Below are 21,458 nucleotides of genomic sequence, written 5' to 3'. Positions count from 1 at the left end.
GCTTACTGACGCTTTCAAAAAACCTCTAAAAGGTTAATGAGACAGGACCTACCCTTACAGAAGCCATGTTGGGTTTTGCCCAGAAGACCTTGCCCTTCTACACGCTTGACAATTCTATCTTTAGTAATGCTTTCCACCAATTTACCCGGAACAGACATTAAGCTAACTGGCCTGTAATTACCTGGGTCCCCCCTGGAACCTTTTTTATAAATGGGTGTTACATTGGCCATTCTCCAGTCCTCTGGTACAGGGGCTGATCAAAGGGACATATTACATATCTTGGTTAGAAGTTCAGCAATTTCCCATTTGAGTTCTTGAAGAACTCTAGGATTAATACCATCTGGTCCCTGTGACTTGTTAGTTTGCAGTTTGTCTAGACATTCTAGGACTTCCTGCCTTGTTACCACTATTTGCCTCAGTTCCTCATTTTCCCCTCTCCAAAATCTCTGTTCAGGAGAAGGGATCTGCCCTGTATCTTCAACAGTGAAGACAGTTGAGAAGAATTCATTTAGTTTTTCAGCGATCGCTTTATCCTCCCTTAGAGTTCCTTTACTCCCATTGTCATCCAATGGTCCAACCGCTTCCCTAGCTGGTTTCCTACTCCTAATAAAAGAATTTCTTATTGTTTGTTTTGATGTGTTTAGCAATATGCCCCTCAAAATCTTTTTTTTTTTGCATCTCTAATTATCTGCTTGCATTTCCTTTGTGCAAGTTTGTGTTTGCTTCTGTTCGCCTCGTTTGAGCAAACCTTCCAGTCTCTGAAGGAAGACTTTTTTTCTCTAATTGCTTCCTTCACCTTACCCGTTAGCCATGGTGGTGACCTCTTGGACTTATTACTGCCTTTCCTGACCTGCGGTATACAAGTTTGCTGAGCCTCTAGTAATGTGGACTTGAGTAACCCCCAAGCCTTTTCACGAGATTTAACCCTCCCAACTGTTCCTTTCAACTTCCTCTTTACCAGTTTTCTCATTTTAGAGAAGTTCCCTCTTTTAAAGTCAAAGGTAATTGTGTGAGATTTCCCAGTCACTTTCCCATATAAATTAATTCCCATATAAATTAAATTTGATGCAACTGTGATCACTATTGCCAACTGGCTCAACTACATCCACATCCTGCACTAAGTCACTGGCAGCACCATAGAGTATTAAATCCAGGATCACCTCCCCTCTGGTTGGGTCTATGACCAACTGTTCGAGGGCACAGTCATTTAGGATGTCTAAAATTTTTATCTCTTTGGCTTGACTGAACCCCTCCTGTGGCTGTAGATCACAGGTAAGCTTTGGTATATGGTGGGGAATTTATCTTTCAGGGAAGGCCTTTCATTATTTTTGTCTTCTGAGGAACCCTACATAAGCCTCCAAGGAATCTCGTGGATCCTTGGAACGTGGTTTGAAGCCACCAGTTAACAAACCTAGCAACATAAGAGGCAACCAACCGTACATGTGGCTGATGCTAGGCACTGAGCTGTATTTATTGCCCATGGGACCCATACAGGGAAGAAGAAGAAAAGTTGGTTTTATATCCTGCTTTTCTCTATTGTAAGGAGTCTCAAAGCGGCCTACAATCGCCTTCCCTCCTCCCCCCACAAAACAGGCACCTTGAGAGGTAAGTGGGACTGAGAGAGTTTGCAGAGAACTGTGACTAGCCCAAGGGCACCCAGTAGGCTTCATGTGGAGGAGTGGGGAATCAAACCTGGTTCTCCAGATTAGAGTCCACAGCTCTGAATCACTACATCATGCTGGCTCTCTGGGAGGGGACACAGCTCAGGGGCAAAGCACACATCTCGTATGCAGAAGGGTCACAATTCAGGTACAAGCATCTCTAGTTGAATTTTATGATGTTATTGAAAAACAGATCTCGTCTTGGGTGAAATCCACAACAGTTCAGTCCCTTATGAAAGCAAAAGGCTCCCCCATGACATGCCTTCCTTATATATGGATAAAAGGAACACAAATTTTAACATATACAAGCATTGTATACAGGCTGCCTGTACTTTGTTTCCATTCATTTGTGGTGCTAGAAAAACATCACAGGTGGCAGAGCACATCTCTTGGAAAAAGTCTCACCTTTCCGAAATCCCTCTGTCATTACAGTGCTCCTCACAGCCATTTATTTGTGGTGGCTAAAGAAGAAAAACAAGTTAACATAATTTGCCGTGAGTTATAAAAGGTATTTGGGGGGGGGGGGGATAGAAGCTTTAATGTAAAACCAACTGTTCCCAGAGTTTTCTGCAGTAGATTATTTTGAATGAGAGGGGCATCTCAACAACAGTAGCTTTGGAAGACTGGCAAACTCCCAACATGATTAGCCTGCTTCAGGGTCCATTTACACAAAGTGCTTATTTTTGATAACAATGTCCATCCACCCTGATATCAGCATCAGAGTTTGGGGGTAAGGGTAGAAGTGGAAATGGACAGTCAAGCCATTCTTTTTCTTTAAAATAAAATCAGACAGAAAGGGAGGAAGCATAAAGCCTCTGAAGAACTGGGCAGGTGTGTGCCATAGCAACTGGAAAAAACTGGAACATTTTGGAAATTTGGCACCAAATTTGTTGAAATTTTTTTTTTTTGAGGGGGAAATGCTACCATCAGCATCACATTTTGTTTACCTCTGGAAAATCTTCAGGCAAAGATGATCCATCGCAATCTGTGTCTTCTGATTTTTCTTCTGTAAGTTTCCCGTTTGCCTCTACAGGGAAAGAAATACAGTGGAAGAAAGGGGGGAAAGTCACAAAATTGCCATGCCCAGCTCCCCAGTCAGCAACCCAAATGAAGGCTTGGGTGGAACAAGGACAGCACTGACATATGGAAGGGACTCAAGCTCACACCCTGCTATCAGTAGGACGGGAAAGGTGTGGTCCCAGGAAGTGTTGGGTATAGTTTGCTTGGGGCAACAAAAACTTTGAACTGGCCCTGCCAATCATCACCCCCGGAATCTTTAATTCACTCACTCACACAACACAAGCTTTTGGCACTGTTTTAAAGAATGTCATAATAAACCCCACACACAGAGTAGACTGTGAATATCCTACAATGCATACTGAAATAAATATTAGTCGTTTATGCACGGGTACTTTCACTCACGTTCACCCCCCATCTGTCTCGGTTGTTCCTTGGAGTTATGCATGAGTTTCCCCTCCATTAGAGATGACCTCGCTGCCAGTCCTCACAAATCCCAGACCTTCCCATTGTTAACCTGATTCTTCCCTCTCCCCTGAGCTCAGCCCGGGTGAAATCTCTGTGTGTAAGGCAAAGTGCAGGACATGCAAGCTTAGTTTTGCTCACAGCCAATTACAAACCAGCATGTCCAGAGGCGAGGATTCAAATACTTCCTGCTTCCTGGGAGCTCTTTCTGAGCAGAAGAAAGGCTTTTAAAAACCAAGGCTTGGATTTCTCCCCCCACCCCTCTTTTCAGATTGCTCCGTTTTTTGTTTTATGTTCTTAAAATGCTTTTTAATGCGGCGATTGGGTTTTGGGGGGGAAGGAACTTTTCTCTCACCACAGCCAATTACAAAGCAGAATTTCAAGGGCCAGGGATTCAAATACTTCCTGATTTGAGCTTGGAGACTGCTGGTGCACAGAATCCCAACAGGAAAGTGTGGGTCCAGTGAGCAACAAACCTCAGGTAAAACTGCCATGCATAAATGACCACTGTTGGTCTTGAAGGTGCCACGGGCTTTTTATTTTGGTATGTCAGACTAACACAACTAGCCCTTTGCAGTCAAAAAGGTAAATGTTAAAGAGAAAACTATTGAACAGGCAAGGTAGCGTTCTGCCTGAATGGTGCTGGGATGGCAGGAATGCAGAAGAAAAGAAGGATTTGCCACACATCCTAAAGGAGAAAAAAAACACCTTTGTCCTCCTATCAAATTTCAGAGGGACAGTCGTGTTAATCTGCTGCAACCACATAAGAAAACAGTACCGGGGCAATTCCAGGCTTATAATGGCAGAAGTTTCAGTGAACCACCCTGTCAGATGCACAAAGTGTTACATTCAACTGGAAGAGAGATTTACGTCTGAACTGCATGTGACACTTTAAAGCCACACAGCAGCTGGGGGGAATGGCATTTTAACCGTCTGCAGGGGCCCAATTCAGCTTGGACTGCAGCAAGGGAGAAAGAAGTGCTTTTGCCCCCCCCCCATCCCTAAGCCTAATCAGGCCCCTAAGGACCGTACAAATGCCATATCTTGCAGCTGCTTAGTGGCTGTGGGGGAAATGAGTTGGGTCCCTGGAACCAGACCCAATTAAGATACAAAACAGCAGAAGTTGAGGTGGGTGGGGAGGTATCAAAAAGAGGACAGAAAGATCAGTTTCCCAAGACATGGGCACATTACATTACGTTACAGAGCATGACTGAAAACAAGATCTGGTCAAATTTAGCCATTTTGTCTTATTTTCTGTATGTTTCAAACACTTCTGTGGAAAAAATGTTTTAAAATAGTTTGTAAAAATTTATAATTATATCTGTTCTTTAAAAAACCTTTTCTATCATACTATCTTCATGGTAAAAAAACCCCTGTTGAATAGCTGGTAAAAAAAACCTGTTGAATAGCTTCCTGTCACAGAACCAATAAAGACATAGATGGTCTGCCAGAAAAAGGGAGACATCCCTCGTTCTGTGGGACACAAAGCCTTTGGAAAATTTATGGCCTCATATGCTTTAATTGACAAGAACGTCAGATGGTTCAAGGTTCAACAGAAAAAAATGGCAGCTGCCAGCAGTTAAAATTCAAACGTTGAGGGGGAAAAAGAAAGAAAGAAAATGGCCAGTTTCTTTTGTAAATCATACACGTTGGTGCACTGGATTTCTTCACACGCCTAAGCTTTCAAAAATGATCTCATAAATATTCCAGCGCCAGCCTGCATGTCCTGCCAGCTGAGGAGTAGCTGCAGCTGTGAGGGAGATTCAGGGTGAATCTGATTCCCATCTAGGTAGCTGTTAAAGTGGATGCCCTTGAACGACTCTTCTTTCCCTCTCTGCCAAGTCAGAAGCTGACTGGTGCCAAACCATAGCTTGAAATGGCCCTGCGGAGCTATTCAGTTGTCCCACTGGGGAAGCATACAGGACTGACGTGGGAGCCCATACGCCTGCTTGCGATGGAGAAAATCAGTCATAAAAGAAGGAACCATCACATAAGATAGCCACAGCAAAAATGCCAAAGCACACAATGAAACCGAAAAAGACAATTCACTGTGTATCGTATCTTAAAACCACAAACTAAATACAGAAATGCAGAACATCTGCTCAGCATGTAAGATTTTTTTTGTACTTTCAATTTCTGTTCGACATGCAAGATTTTCTGAATTTCTGTATTTATGTTTGTGATTTTATAATACAATACTCAGTGAATTGTCATTATTTTTTCCATTATAGTTGTTGTGGTATGCTCCAATGCAAATCTTTTATCGGGGTGGAAAGGAGAATCTCCTGCATCTCACTGATTTGTGCTCCAAGTGACCATGTAACTTTAAGCGTCGTTTCTACATGGGTTTTTCCTTGCAGGCTTTTTGCTGCAACTTGGCTTCTTAACTGCATTGGTTTTCTGTGTGTAAAACGATAACAGTTCAGAAGCTAAGCTGAAGCAACAACCCAGTGCAAAAAAAGCCCCATGTCAGTAATTTAAGGGGCAAAAGTTAATGAAAACACAGGCCAAATCAGCATTTAGAAGTCCCCTGACATCCTAATCTGGGGGGGGGGGGGGCACAAAAGCATTCAGGCAGCTGCTATGCTGGCATATCTCGAAGATATGCTGGCATAGCGCTGTGGCGATGGTGCGCTACTGGCTGCTGCAGCCTTCATTTTTTAAAAAATCTGCAAAACTGTATCTATTTGGTCACAGTTTCTACTGGCTTTTTATGGGGCTTCCCTTGCCCGCGTGTCAGATGTTATGGTTTTAACAGTACCTGGCAGATGATTCCCAGATTTGGCATTGTTCCGGTTTAACAAGTTCTGGGCTTCTTCATCTACAACGTCCAAAAGGTACTGAACGACTTCGTTGTGATCGTCCTCGTCAAAAGAATCAGCGTCTTGCACTTCTGCTATAAAATAATTACAAAGTCCCATTACTGCTTTGAAAAAATACAATACAAAAATTGGCGCTCACAGAACAGTGGCGTTCCCAAGACCCCTTTCCCTAATAATATTTATTTGGGATTCCCCCCCCCCCTTTCTTATCTCTTTCTTACTGCTAGGCAATCCTTAAAAAACCTAACCAAACCAGACTCATTCCTCCCTTTACTAGAAAAAGAAGGAAAATATGCCAATGCGAAATATGTGCATCATGGGATGTCAAATCTTTCTTCCATGATTTCCATCTTTCCTCCATTGTCTCCCATAATTCAGAAGCTGACAGCCTGTAAACTCCTCAAGGAATGGACCTAAATATTTGGGTATGTGTGTGAGAGACAACAGATGGGGGGACCCCACTGGACCTGTGAAACACCAAAGGTGAGAGCAGCAGGTTGGCACAAGGTGGGAGCTGCCCATGTCTCACTGGTGCCTGACCCTGGGGAAGGGGAAATGTAAGATTCCTGGTACTTCTGCCCACCTCTCTCCCCCAGTGAGAAGCCAGCAACTATAGATAGCTTGCGAGTAAAAACCTACTTGCAAGTATGGTCTGACTCAGCAGTAAGGAGGAAACGAGAGGGTGAAATAGAAAATATGGCCTTTTATGCAGGGACGTTTCCTTGCGGTCACCCCCGCCGACTGCTTTGGGGCTTCCTTTTGATTATGCATGCCTTTTCCAACCGTCAGTGGTCGCCTTACTCTCCCTGTGCATTTTGCCCGCATTGCCCATATTCTGGCTAAAACAGCATCAGGAAAACCCGGGCAAAACTCGTGGGGAGAGCGAGGCAACCTCTGACAGGAGGAAAACACATGCATAATCAAGAGGAAGCTCCGAAGCAGTCAGCGGAGGTGACCGTGAGGAAAAGTCCCTGCATAAAAGGCCTATATGTGGCATGATGGGTTAACAGACAGAAAGAATAAGAGGTTAGAGAGGAAGAGGTCTCCTGAGCTAGCTCCATAACACATATGGAGTCAGGGAAATAAAGGTGTATGATCGCCTTCTGAGCCCTTGAGCCACACACAGGGATGGGCCAGAAAGAAGGCCCCGCTGAGAGAGAGGGCTATGATACACCCTCCCCACTGCACATTACGTCCCTGCATAAAGCATCATATACATTGCTGGTTCCTACAGCTTGAAACAGAGTACAGGGTAACAATAATAACAGCAACAGCCTCGTTCAGTTTAACTGATCAGCTGTTGTTGTTCCAAGGCAGTCGGTAAAAGTTTTCATAAATGTCCTTACCGGAGTTGTTATTGTAGCTAGAAAAATCTGAGGCATCACTTGGAGATGTCTCTTTCAAGATGGTGATATTCCCTGGCCCTTTTTTCTGGTGACTATTGTTCAAGTCACCATTAACCTAAGGAAAACAAGAAATCTGAATTATCTTTCTGTTTAAGTATGGTTTCAATGTGGATTTGGCCGTTTTGATTGCTAGACAATGAAATACAGACAGGTATACACTAGAGGTTGGCTGGATAACACCAAACATACAGGTGATAAAAGAGTCTTTTCCAAACTTTCAAAACCTAACCTACAATCAAAAAGCCCCAAACTCTATTACCTGTCACACACTGTTCCCTTCTGCTTAGATGTTACAATATTCATCGGTCAATCCAATGTCCAGCTTTGCAAATAAGTACATAGGAATTGCAAGCCTACAATGTTTTTTATCAGCTATCCTTCACATGAACACATGAAGCTGCCTTATACTGAATCAGATCTTGGTCTATCAAAGACAGTTTTGTCTACTCAGACCCGCAGCGGCTCTCCAGGATCTCAGGCAGAGGAAGGTCTTTCACATCACCTAGTTGCTTTAACTGGAGATGCTGAGGATTGAACCTGGGACCTTCTGCATACCAAGCAGATGCTCTACCACTGAGCCACAGCCCCACAGCAAGGATTAGGCTCTAAATTCAGTTATTTATTTACTTAAAAACATTTATTAGCTGCCTTTCTTCCTTGCTGAGCTCAGGGCGGCTGGCAAAAATAGATTAAAAACACAGAATAAAATACATTAAAAACATAAAACCAGAGTTTAAAATCACTACTCAGGACTGCTACTAATCTTAACCAAATGCAGCCCTAAATAAAATTGTCTTCAACTGCATCCTAAACAGCAAAGACACTTTCCAGACACAGACAGGCTTAGCTTCCTCAGAGTTACCCACAGACATATAAAGCTTTCTTATGTGACTAGTCATGACAGATATTAACTTCCTTCAGTACCAGAGATGGTATGCCTGTTTATACCAGTTGCTGGGGAACAAAGGCAGGAGGATGCTGCTGCAGTCATCTTGTTTGTGGGTTTCCTAGAGGCACCTGGTTGGCCACTGTGTGAACAGAATGTTGGACTTGATGGGCCTTGGTCTGATCCAGCATGACTCTCGTTATGTTCTTATGCTGAGTCAGGTGATTGGTGTATCTAGGTCAGTATTGTCTACACAGACTGTCAGCAGCTCTCCAGGGTCCCAGGCAAAGGTGTTTCACATCACCTGATGCTTTTGACTGGAAATGCTGAGGATTGAATCTGGGACCTTTTGCATGGCAAGCAGATGCTTTGCTACTGAGCTACGGCCCCTCCCCTAAGGATGCCGCATCTTATCTTCAGACTCTTTAACAGCAGGCACAAATATTGTCACATTAAAGTGGCATCCAAATACTCTTGGCAGATTTGCTCAGGAGTGATAACTGCCCTGGACACATGCTCCATCTCTCTCACACTGCTCTGCACATGACTTGCATCCATCTTAAAGAGCTGGGAAGGTTTGCCTAGCGCACCTTATTTAACATCAATTACATTTTCTAGTTTTCAATGGGCCTTTTCAAGAGCCCTATTTAATGCCTTTCCGTCAGCTATGCTCAGCGGGAGATTTCAGCAAATACCTGTAGAGGCCAGATTATGACCCTGTAATTGTAATTCAGTTGAGTCAATTATACATATTTTATTACACTGTGAATTTTATCAGGAGGCTAGAAATAAGCTGATTTTACTGGTGTTGTCTAGAAATTTTAGAAATGTTAGCCATTCGGATGATTTTATTGTTAATTTTTTATTAGAAGATAAAGATGATTTTACCTCTTATTCAATGGCAAAGTTCTGTTATGTAGCCAGTAAGATACGGAGGTCCTCAGTTGGGGTTTTAATATTGTCAATTTTTTACTGATACTTGCTGGTCAAATGACTGTAAATAGACTGAACTGAACTGACTTGCATTCATCAAGTTGTGGATGCAGGATCACAATGAGTGCATTATAAGAGCAAACTGGTCCTGGGTCAAGTTAGCCTTTAAAAACACGCCCAAAAAACCCCCAGGCACATTTCAATGGGGCGCAATGCTTCCCACTGTGGCTGCAAGCGAAAACAGCCTGATTTCCCCTGGGCACTTACCTTGGGCGCATGCGCATCGAGTTCTGCTCTGCTATAGGGCTCACCGACAAGATGACCTTAAAGAAAGAGGGGCGGGGGAAAGGGGATGGTTGTTGTTTGCCAATTAATTAATATGTATCAAATAACCCTTATTAATTTTGTATCTTCCAAGATAAAAAAATGGCTGTAATGCACACTACGGCTTGGTAGGGCTGAAACAGCCCACGTAGGAGGGAAGGTTGTGGCAAGCAAAATCCACTTACAACCCAATGCTCATTTACTTTAAAAGTGCCTAATTGGCTTATTAAACACTGTTCCTGGAGACTAATTCCTATTGGACTCAGTGGGGCATACTTTTGAGAAAGTACAAGTACTATCTGGATGTTTTTATTTCCTGTTCCTTGTGCTTGCCCATCAACAGATTCCTCTCAAGTGGTAATATAATTACATTTCTTACCATTAGGTTTGATTGACTTCGGACTTGAGTTCGCTGTGCTTTTATTCTTTGGAAACACTGGATGAGCGTCTCTGAAACGAGAAGAAATTCTGCGTTCAGCTCATTCAAAACTGGATGCAAATTGGATACAGATATATACTGCAAACTGGATACAGATACATGTTGTCAACAAGTACAACATGTAGGGTGCTTTCACACAACCTGAATAATGCATTTTCAGTCCACTTTCAATGCACTTTGCAGTTGCGTTTGACTGTGTGAAACAGCAAAATCCACTTGCAAACGATAGTTAAAGTGCATTGAAAGCGGACTGAAAGTGCATTATTCAGGTTGTGTGAAAGTGCCCGTGGAGTTGGAGTGCTTGCTAGGACTGGTGGCGGCAGGAAGAAGAGAAGGAAGAAGATACATGATTTGAATGTGTGTTTTTTTCACCTTCTCACCAAAATCTCCCATTCTATACGATTCAATAAGCTCTCAGGAGCTACAGACAATTTCCACATCTCCCTCCGGATTCCCCCCTGCCCCACATCTCTCAACTGCTCCCAACATCCTCTTCTCTCCTAAGGCTTGCTCAGTCCTAATTAGGCTGTTTTTGGATTGCTAGTGCCTAAAGGAAGCTTGCGAGGAGTAGTGGTTAAGAGCAGTGGACTCTAATCTGGAGAACCAGGTTTGATTCCCCAGTCTTCCACATGAAGCCTGCTGGATAACCTTGGACTAGTCACAGTTCTCTTAGGACTCTCTCAGCACACTGAGGCAGGCAATGACAAACCACCTCTAAACCTCTCTTGCCTTGTAAACCCCACTGGGTCACCATATGACTTGACGGCACACACACACACACATATGGGAAACTTAGGGAGCAATCCTGAGCAGGTCTATTCAGAAATAGGTCCCATTTTATTCAATGAGGTTACCACCAAGAAAGCATTTTTGGGGTTGCATCCTTAGATGTTACTAAACAATAGAAGGGCACAGGAAGATTCACCTAAAATATTTCTGTGCCAAGCTTTCTGATAAAAAAAAAATGGTCTAGGGAGTTTCCAACTGTGCATAATAAATCCAATATTAAAAACCAGAAAACCAATCACATTTCAAAACTTAGAATTATCACCCCAGAAGGGATATACTACTTCAGAAATCAGGAAAGGAATTCTATTTTTGAGCAGACCTCTAAATAAAAGGGAAGTAGCATTTTTTTTAAAACAAAAAAACCTCCTCTCTATATGTGAAAAATTAGCATGCCTGAAAGTTATGCTTGAAACCAGCTCCCTGAAGCACTAATTTTCTACATGCAGAGTATTTTTCTTTAAAACGAGGAAATGTGCAGGCTTGCCAGCCCTCCCCCAATCAAACACACCTCCATTCTGAAGTGGTACAGTCCCAGATGATTACATTTTGGCTGCTCTATGAACATGTGGCTCAGCTCTCCCTCTGAGACCCACATTTTACAGGCCAAGCATTTGTTACCTTGTCTGTGCCCTGCAGATTCATAAAACTGGAGGACTAGCTATCACATTTACCCACACCGAGGAAGTACCTTGTTGCTTTCAGTACCACCACCGGAAGTGACATCTCCAGCGTCCTCTTGGCTTCTTTCAAAGACATTCCCTGCGTGCTGATCCCATTAATGTAATGGATGATGTCAAACATGCGGAGAGTTCCTTCCATGGCCGCAGCAGACTTTGGACTGATATCACTAACGTAGACCACTTGATAAAGGCTATCGTGACCGCCTGCGATACAGATACCTGGTGGAAAAGGAAGGAAAAGAAAGAGCTGCATACATTTCCATCATTTTGTTCTTTTACATACCAAGTACTGATTCTGCAACAACTGCAGGATTGAAAATGGGGTTTGCGGCAAAGATATTTGATGATTTGTTGGTTCTGTTCATACTGTTCACAGGTGGTGATCACAGAAGCCAAACATTTAACAAACATTTAACATCTGCATCTGCATAATTCTGAACAATGTGTACAATTGTGGAGAAAAGACAATTGTGCGCATGCAATCTCATGCTACTTTCTGACAGCTGCCACTTTCCTGCCAATGGTGGGAAAGTTCGACATTTTGTATACAGACTTACTCCTTTAATGTCTCTGTGTGCCTTGTTATGACAGCATTACTCACTGTACATTAACAGCTACAGAGGCATCCAGAACCCACATCAATTTATGCATGCTCATGGCTGCATTTCCTCATGGGAGTTGTTTATTTCCATTTCCCTCCCCACCAATTTTTTAAAGTTACATAAGAGCATAAGAAAGGCCATGCTGGATCAGACCAAGGCCCATTAAGTCCAGCAATCTGTTCACACAGTGGCCAACCAGGTGCCTTTAGGAAGCCCACAAACAAGACGACTGCAGTAGCACCATCCTGCCTGTGTTCCACAACACCTAATATATTCGGCATGCTCCTCCGATCCTAGTAGCCATGAATACCCCTCTCCTCCATGAACATGCCCACTCCCCTCTTAAAGACTTCCAAGTTGGCAGCCATCACCACATCCTGGGGCAGGGAGTTCCACAATTTAACTATGCGTTGTGTGAAGAAATACTTCCTTTTATCTGTTTTGAATCTCTCGCCCTCCAGCTTCAGCAGATGACCCTGTGTTCTAGTATTAGAGACTTGTTTTTAAAACTTTAAACATGCTAAAAGGGATGCATCTTGAAGCTTGTTACAATTCAAGTGTTCCTGGCACACAGAGCCTGCATTGACAACTAAAAAGAAAGGCAACTGAACTGTCCCAAAAGAGGATTAATTAATGCAAAGAGGGGGCAAACTGGGAGAGACTCTACATGAAAAGTGGTGGTGGAAAGTGCCATCAAGTCACAGCCGACTTATGGCAACCCCATAGTGTTTTCAAGGCAAGTGATGTTCAGAGGTGGTTTGCCATGGCCTGCGTCCTTAGATGTTACTAAACAATAGAACGACAAGGAAAATTCACCTAAAATATTTCTGTGCCATGCTTTCTGATTTTAAAAAATGGTCTAGGGAGTTTCCAATTTTGCATAATAAATCCAATATTCAAAACCTGAAAACCAATCGAATTTAAACACTTAGAATTATTACCCCAGAAGGGATGTACTACTTCAGAAAACAGGAAAGGGATTTTATTTTTGAGCATGCCTCTAAATAACAGGGAAGTAGCATTTAATGAGACCGGGCTAGCCCAGGCCATCCAGGTCAGGGCTTCTGAAAAGAAGGTCACTTTAATGACTTGACTAAGACTCTGGAAGGTGTGCTTATTCCACCAGTGACTGAGAAGACAAAGTTCAATGACTGTTCAGGTGCCAAAGTGGCTGGGAAATGCAAGACAGCAGTAAGCTATCTACAAAAGGTAAGGAAATTCATGACCCTGTAGCACCAGGAGAAAAGGTGCTTGGAGCTTGAGTTGGTCATAGTTGGGCTTCTCGCAGGATATGCTATAAGATCTTGGGGGAACTGAAGCTTTCGCCAAAATTTTAAAAATGCATTAAAGAGCTTGATTATAACAGCACTACTTTTCGTGCTCCCCATGTTTCCTCATCCCAGTTCTTTGGAATATCACCACCACGCGGTTTGCCCGCTTATACTTATTATTTGACAACTCCTCGTCTTTCTAGAGCCTTCTGTTTAGCTAGACTGAATGCTAACCCCTCTATGGTTATGCAGGGCAAAATTTTGAATATACCATACCATACCCAGACAGGACCTGTCCTTGCTCTTCTGGCTCTATTGATTCATTAGCTCCATACCCTTTTGGGATGCCGCTTTTATGAGGAACTTAGATCACGTTATATCTCTCCCCTTTTAACGTATAAATCTAATGCCTCTGTGTCTGACATGATGCCTTTTTTATTAAGTGACAGGGATCCCAAGGCTACGTTGTCAGTGGCAAGATTTATTTCAGTCCTTATATCCCTCAAACATTAGATTTAAAATTACGCTGCTCAGGATCAATGGATCAAGGAGCTTCAAAGGAATAAAGGAAAAGAAAGGAGCTTGAGTTGAACAGCAACATGAAGGCAACCCAGCGAGGGGGATTGCCTCACTTGCAAACAAGGAGTTTGATCAAAGTCTAATTTTGGCTGGTAAATGCCTCCAAATTCTGAACAGCCCTGGTTTGCATGAAAGGGCAGAGGGTAACGGAATTTTGGATTACCCAGTTCTTCTTTATGGCACGTCAGGCTGATGTCGGGCAGCATGTGCGGCAACACAGGTATCTTGGGTAGCTCCAGAACCCGTCCAAGCACCAGCCTGACTGTCTTTGGTGCCGATCGGAGAAAACTGACTGCATCGGTGTGGCTCATGCTTGTCACGTCCGTGTCGTTAACCTGCCAAAGTTAAAGAGGCTGTGAGAAAGGGATCTTAGGTGTGGCGCTGATTCAGACAAGCAAATAAATGTTTCCCGATAGTAAAATAGTTAGTGATTACCAAAATGACTAATACTGGGACAAAAGGGTAGTGGTCAGAGACTGCAGGGCCCAGAATCCTTTGCTCCTGAGGATCAGGTGATCCCAAACAGCCAATCTGCTGACACTGCTGGGGACAAAGCTCACAGATCTGCTGTACTCCCTCTGCCTGGCCACTCATGACCAAGAGAATTCACCTGGCTATGCCTCTCTGCTGGCTGATTATCTGACCCGACTACCTTCTACCTCACTGACAGCTTCGGGTACTTGCCAGCCTTTGGCAGCGGTGGATGAGAGCCCAGATTGCTGGGGGAAACAAACACACATCACACACACACACACATGCGTAAAATGTTGTTAAGTTGCAGTTGACTTATAGTGTTCCCTGGTGGGGTTTTCAAGGCAAGTGATTGAGCAGAGGTGGTTTGCCATCGCCTTCCTCTGCAGAGTCTTCCTTGGAGGTCTCCCTTCCAAGTACTGACCCAGCTTAGCTTCTGATATCGGGCTATACAACAGGTATTTCCCAACCCAGAGCTGGCAATCCTATCCAGAAGCAGAGTTCAGGTGACGGACTACAAAGAGGTAAGACTGAGAAGAGTTCTGTACCTCTCATATACCCTTCCCTTTTAATCACACACACACACATTTATACAAGAATGGGGAGGATGTATGATCCCTTTGGCCCCAATGTTTCCATGTATGAATTCTGTCGCACCTTGATGAGGCGATCTCCAGGTCGTAATCTCCCGTCGCTTTTGGCGGGGTCCTGAAGGACGTCATGGATGTAGCAGCCAACGCTGTCATGGCCTTTGGTCACTGTGAAACCAAGGCTGCCCTTTTCTGATTTTGTCAGGGTCACATTGAGCTCCACCTCCTGGAAGAAGAAATCAGCATTTCAGTATAAAACAATTCAAGAACTGGCAAAGCAGGGTTCAAGCCAACGTTACACAAAGAAGGAGATTATAGAGTTCCCCCTGCCCCAACTGCTTTTCAAATGACTTGATTGATGAAGAAGAAGAGGAGTAGGAGTTGATTTTCATATGCTGACTTTCTCTTCCACTTATGGAAGAATCAAACCGGTTTACAATCACCTTCCCTTCCCTTCCCCTCCCCACAACAGACACCTTGTGAGGTAGGTGGGGCTAAGAGAGCTCTAAGAGACCTGTGACTAGCCCAAGGTCATCCACCTGGTTTCATGTGCAGGAGTGGGGAAACCAACCCAGTTCACCAGATTAGCGTCCGCTGCTCATGTGGAGGAGGGAGACTCAAACCCAGTTCTCCAGATTAGATTCCTCCACTCCTAACCATTTATTTATTTATCACTTTACTGGTCAGAGTGACTGTACCAATAAATTTAATTAAATTAAATTAAATTATATATCACTTTATCCCACTGGCCCAATGCTGGGTCCTACAGCATAGCTGTTGCAACCTGCTGTCGAGGTTCTCTAATGCACCTGTCTGATCACTGTTGAACGCTGCAGAAGAATAATTCATCCCCTAGCAAAAACTTGAAGCATTTTGATTTTCTGTTGACTGTTTTAGTAAATAAAGAAAATAAAAACGTTTTCTGAGAAGCAGGCGCCAAAAGTAAAACACCCTTTAAAAAGGCAGTACGTTCCACATTCAGTCAGCGTTAGAGAACACACTTAAATCTGGGTCTCCCCAATCCTAATTAGAGTCGTTAACCACTTTGCACTACATAGTTCCCAAAAGCCACCTGGCAGCATCCTTGTAACCTTCACTTTGCACAGCTAAAGAAGAAAAACAAAAACAAAACAAATACAACACCATGATTCAGAAGGAACTGAAGAAATTACCGGTTCATATTCATCAGCATTTTTTTCAAGCTGGTTGAAAAGAAACGCCAGACCTCCTTGGGGTGGGGTGAACTCTGAGATGGAAGAAGGGTGGTTTTCATCTTTTGAGCCAGGTGTGACGGTTCTGCAGCCTGGTATTGGCGGCACATCCAGAGGTAGAGAAGATGGAGGGCTACTACATGGGACAAAGGGGAGCAAAATGAGGTGGTGTCCTGAGGTCCAACTTTTATCGATTGAAGCAGCAGCATGAGATGTACTCTTTGTTACTTTCCTCCCCTTTCCCTAGATTTAACAGTCGTTGGCTATTCATCTAACATTTCACACTTTTAAAAAAGGGGAAATGAAACTTAATTTTTCCTTGACACTATAAAGAGAAAAGTTACCACATCTCGCATGCTACTTGCCAGCAGGTAACGCAGTATCCGCCTCTCAGAAAGTGTCTTTAGCTGTTTTATCCAGGGAGTGATATATTTATTTTGTGTAGTATTACTTTGTGGACATGATAAAACAATGTGGACTACAGATTCTACTTGATCTGGACAAAATGGGCATTTTTGTTCTTCTGCAATAATTTTATTGTGCCACCCTTGTGAATCGGCGGAGTCTAAAGCATTACATATCACCAATAAGAAAGCTCATCTAAACTTACGGATTTGTAATTTACGCCTGAGAACGGAGTTAAAAAATGCTGGAAGTTCTAGGCACAGAACTCCTAGCAGACATCTGGCCTGGGTCTGAACTATTTAAGCGTATTTAAGTGATTGCTGGACAGCTCTTTTAATCTATAGCTCTTATTGACTGCTTTACTTTTTAATATGGCTTTTCTGAATTGTTGTTTTAACTATTTTGTAAGCCCATTGAGTTCCTGTTTTAGGATAAGGCAGAGTAGGTGAAGGTGGCTCACTACAATTTAAAATGCTATTCCTCAGAACAGCTTAGACATGGCACGGACAGACATACTCACTTATCTACCCCATTCGCATACAAAGTGTGTGCAAGTCTAATGTTTACCTCCAAAATGGGAGGTATTTAAAGACAGCTGAGCCCTTCCCCTTCCCCTTACTTTCTTGTGCTCTGAGGCTCCTCAAACATGGCTAGGCTGTTATGTTTCGTTTGGCCCAAAGTCACCCAATATGTTTGCTAACTGGATTAGCAAGATTAAATGAATCAAAACAATCCATTAAAAGAGCTAATAAAAACCCAACCCGCTGGCAGCCATTGTGGCATAAATGTGCCATTATTAGCATTCTAAAAATTTCAGTCACTCCTGAAATCAAACAATACTTGTGGCCTTCCAAAAAGTTCCTATGTATATGGGACTTGCAAGAGATAGCATTGAACACATGAAGCTGCCTTATACTGAATCATGAATCAGACCCTTGGTCCATCAAAGTCAGTATTGTCTACTCAGAGCGGCAGCGGCTCTCCAGGGTCTCAGGCAGGGATTCTTTCACATCACCTACTTGCCAGGTCCCTTTAACTGGAGATGCTGGGGATTGAACCTGGGACCTTCTGCATGCCAAGCAGATGCTCTACCACTGAGCCACAGCCCCACAGCAAGGATGAGGCTCTAAATTCTTGTTCAAGCATCAATAAAACGAACACAGGTGATGATATTACCCAAGCATGCACAGGAAACGTACCCTTCCTCAAGTTCTAGTTTCTTAGGCAACTCATGAGGGGAATAATATATTATGCGAATAGCCTCCTCCTGACTACAGGGAGTCTCGTAAGGACCGTGTGCTTGAGCCGTTGATTTGCTTGGCGTCTGGTACAGAGCAGAGCTCCACCTTGTGCTTGCGATCTGGGCTGGGTATGCAGCAGCAGGCTCTTCCCCTCCACTCCCACTGCTATCACTGTAGCTGTCCCTCCTAGCTGGGGACTTGATCCGCTTCTTGCCCTGGTCGGTGGCTTCGTTTTCATCCGAACTGTCTTCTTGTTCTCCATTCAAGGGCTGGGAGTTACCTTTACCGATTTCTGGGAAAACCTGTGGTGGGGAATGGATTGGCGTCTGTAACAAAAGGTCAACAGACAGAGAAACAAATTATATCAATGGTAACTTTAGGAAGCAAAGTATTTCTGTCCATCTATTCCATTTTGGGGGATGTGGAATGGTATGATGTAGCCCGATCTTGTAAGATCTCGGAAACCAGCCTTGTGTAGTGGTTTGGAGCGGTGGTTTGGAGCGGTGGACTCTAATCTGGAGAAGCGGGTTTGATTCCCCACTCTTACACATGAGTGGCGGACGCTAATCTGGTGAACCAGGTTGGTTTCCCCACCCCTGAACATGAAGCCAGCTGGGTGACCTTGGGCTAGTCACACTCTCTCAGCCTCACCTATCTCACAAGGTGTCTGTTGTGGGGAGGGGAAGGGAAAGTGGTTGTAAGCTGGTTTGAGTCTCCCTTAAGTGGTAGAGAAAGTCGGCATATAAAAACCTCCTCCCCCTCCTCCTCCCACCAATTAAATGAGAACCAATTAAATGAGTTGCAAATGATGTAAACCAGTCATCAATAAATGCTGTGTTTTAATAAAACCCTACCCGATGTTGATCTAACTAGCCTCTAGTGTCGCTAACGGCTGCCAGCTGGATTGAGTGGTTTACCTGTGCACATGAGCAGTTATGCAAAAACATGATGCAAACCTGTTCAGCAGGCATTGGTAGCCGTTTGGCACAAATAAGCCAGTTGGGATGACTGGCTTACATCTGAATGACACCTCTGAACATGGTAAATTTAACTGCTGAACACGTCCGGGCCAAATCTGCAGCATCTCTAGATCTGTGTAGTTAATTAATCATCCGGATTTTAACTGATTGCCATTCAATAAATGCATGCATTACCAAAATTGATATATACACCCCTTTTTGAAAATAATGAAGAAAAGGCATAGTTTTAACCATTTCCCCCCATCATTTTAATCATTTGCCCCCATCTCATCCATTTGAGAATCTGGAACACCACTGAGCACAGCAGCATACTAGAATCAAAACGGCTTTTTTAAAAATAAAAAAAGTTCACATCCCCTCAATATTTCAGAAGATTATGATTTAAAAGGCACACTAGTCTTGATTTCCATTGAACACTGCTAGATTTAGTTGCTTGTGTTCCTTACTGCTGGGGAAAACCACAGCAAATGAAAACAATTTACTGGACTTGAATCATGATTGGACGAAAGAATAATCCTTAATTTAAAGACTTTAAAACCTCAAATTAAAAAAAAAACCCATCAGCAAACCCTCTACCTTAACAATTTGGAAACGAAAATGTTTCCCAAGTCTTCCTAAACATGCACCGTTTCATAAAAAGCCTTACCAATAAAGAAGGATCAATTTCCGGTAGTATTCCAGGGAGAGGCCTACAGAGGAGAAGGGTAACTTCAGGGGACGTGCCCCTGAGAGCTGAGATGACTTCCTGTAGGCACGAGGGATTTAAAAAAAGAAGCCGACATTATTTGCATGAATTCAACAGGGTAACATACTAGTAGAAGATCCTAGCCAAGGCCAATGCCCCCCAGGCCCCTCCCTAGGGTTGCCAACCTCCAGGTACTAGCTAGAGATCTCCTGCTATTAGAACTGATCTCCAGCCGATAGAGATGAGTTCGCTTTGGTGATTGGACTCTATGGCATTGAAGTCCCTCCCCTCCCCAAACCCCGCCCTCCTCAGGCTCCATCCCAAAAACCTCTTGCCGGTGGTAAAGATGGACCTGGCAACCCTCCCCCTCCCCCACCTCTTTCCATCTTCCCATTCAGGAGCCAGAGTACCTAATGTTTCATTCCTTCTGTTCCCCCAAGCACGTCTAAATACAGCAGGGCAAGCTGTGCATGCCCTGTAGGGCTTTCCAAACTCTTGCATCTTTTGAGAGCTTTAAAAGCCCTATTGAACATGTGCAGCTTGCCATGCTGTATTTAAATATACCTGTGTAACATTCCCTGCCCTCCTAAGTGGGGTGGGTGGGTGGCAATGATGGGGATGAGTTGAAATTAAATCAAAAGAGTTTCCGTCTAGACATTAGGAAGAATTTTCTAACAGTTAGAGCGGTTCCACAGTGGAACAGGCTTCCTTGGGAGGTGGTATGCTCTCCTTCCCTGGAGGTTTTAAGGAAGAGGTTAGATGACCATCTGTCAGCAGTGTTGATTCTATGACCTTAAGCAGATAATGAGAGGGAGGGCATCTTGGCCATCTTCTGGGCATGGAGTAGGGGTCACTGGGGCTGTGGGGGGGGAGGTAGTTGTGAATTTCCTGCATTGTGCAGGGGGTTGGACTAGATGGCCCTGGTGGTCCCTTCCAACTCTATGATTCTATGACTGCTGCCCCCTTCCTTAAATCACTGCCTGAGGCCTCCGCTTGCTTCACTGCAGGGTTGGCCATGCAGAGGAGCGCTAACCTGTTGGGACAGTCCTTTCAAGGAAGCGCCGTTCACTTTCAAGATGACGTCCCCGACCTCGATCTGCCCGCTTTCTGCTGCGGGTTGCCCAGGGAAGAGTTTTTTAACCCTGACTGTGCTGGAACCCGGCTGCTCTGGAGAAACGCTGTCTTCGCGGCAAAAACTGAAGCCCAGGCCCGAACTGTTTTTCATTATTTTCACCTCAAACGTGTTGTCTGCAAAAGATACATTGGAGAATTGTCAACCATGCTATTACATATTTAAAGCTAAGTAATACCATTGGGGCCCTGACCTGGATGGTCCAGGCTAGCCTGATCTCGTCAGATCTCAGAAGCTAAGCAGGGTCAGTATTTGGATGGGAGACCACCAAGGAACACCAGGGTTGCTGTGCAGAGGAAGGCACTGGTAAACCATCTCTGTTAGTCTCTTCCCATGAAAACCCAAAAAAAGGGGTCGCCATAAGTAAGCTTCGACTTGATGGCACTTTACACACACACACACAATACCATTTGGAGGACATTGATTCATAGGGTCGCCATGAGTCGGAAGCAACTGAACGGCACTTAACACACACACACAATACCATGTACTTCCACAACAGGCCAAGATGTTCTGATTACTGCTGAAGACTGAATATGGGATATTCTGAAGATCCTCACAAAAAATTCAGAAGATGGTCCATCTGAGAGGAGCAGTCAGTGTTCCTGTAGGGTTGTGGCCCTCTGGCGACGCTGGCAGACCACCGCTATGACCACTAGGCCGTGTTTAGCGAGTTGGCAAACTGCCGCTATACCATGCACGGCCTTGGTGGGGCAGTCAGGTGATGGCTGGCAGGCCACGTCACTGAGGCTGCCCCTCCTCCGTAGAGGGGGGGGTAGAACAATAGACAAAGGCTTCTAGTTCCTGCTTCTAGTTCCTGCACCATATATGCTCGGCTGACCTAGTTTGCTATCTCTGCCGCTACCATG

The 21,458-nt window shown here is 44.0% G+C and overlaps 1 protein-coding gene across 1 annotated transcript in view; it reads right to left on the bottom strand.

Annotated features, from left to right (window-relative positions):
• Window positions 1–21,458, bottom strand: part of PTPN13 (protein tyrosine phosphatase non-receptor type 13) — a 135,563-nt gene that overhangs the window by 12,487 nt on the left and 101,618 nt on the right. Inside the window, exons 27-39 of the mRNA XM_056855303.1 lie at window positions 20,491–20,705; window positions 19,419–19,517; window positions 17,751–18,118; window positions 16,108–16,282; window positions 15,003–15,161; window positions 14,038–14,209; window positions 11,431–11,641; window positions 9,894–9,964; window positions 9,458–9,513; window positions 7,312–7,426; window positions 5,905–6,039; window positions 2,609–2,688; window positions 2,067–2,122 (exon numbers count right to left, since the gene is read on the bottom strand). Coding sequence (XP_056711281.1) covers window positions 2,067–2,122; window positions 2,609–2,688; window positions 5,905–6,039; window positions 7,312–7,426; window positions 9,458–9,513; window positions 9,894–9,964; window positions 11,431–11,641; window positions 14,038–14,209; window positions 15,003–15,161; window positions 16,108–16,282; window positions 17,751–18,118; window positions 19,419–19,517; window positions 20,491–20,705 — 1,912 coding nt within the window. The remainder of the gene's footprint in view (window positions 1–2,066; window positions 2,123–2,608; window positions 2,689–5,904; window positions 6,040–7,311; window positions 7,427–9,457; window positions 9,514–9,893; window positions 9,965–11,430; window positions 11,642–14,037; window positions 14,210–15,002; window positions 15,162–16,107; window positions 16,283–17,750; window positions 18,119–19,418; window positions 19,518–20,490; window positions 20,706–21,458) is intronic.

The sequence above is a fragment of the Euleptes europaea genome, chromosome 9 (genome assembly GCF_029931775.1).
Source record: "Euleptes europaea isolate rEulEur1 chromosome 9, rEulEur1.hap1, whole genome shotgun sequence".
Taxonomy (NCBI): domain Eukaryota; kingdom Metazoa; phylum Chordata; class Lepidosauria; order Squamata; family Sphaerodactylidae; genus Euleptes; species Euleptes europaea.
Note: the sequence above shows the minus strand (reverse complement) of the source record. Positions and strands in the feature narration are given on the sequence as shown.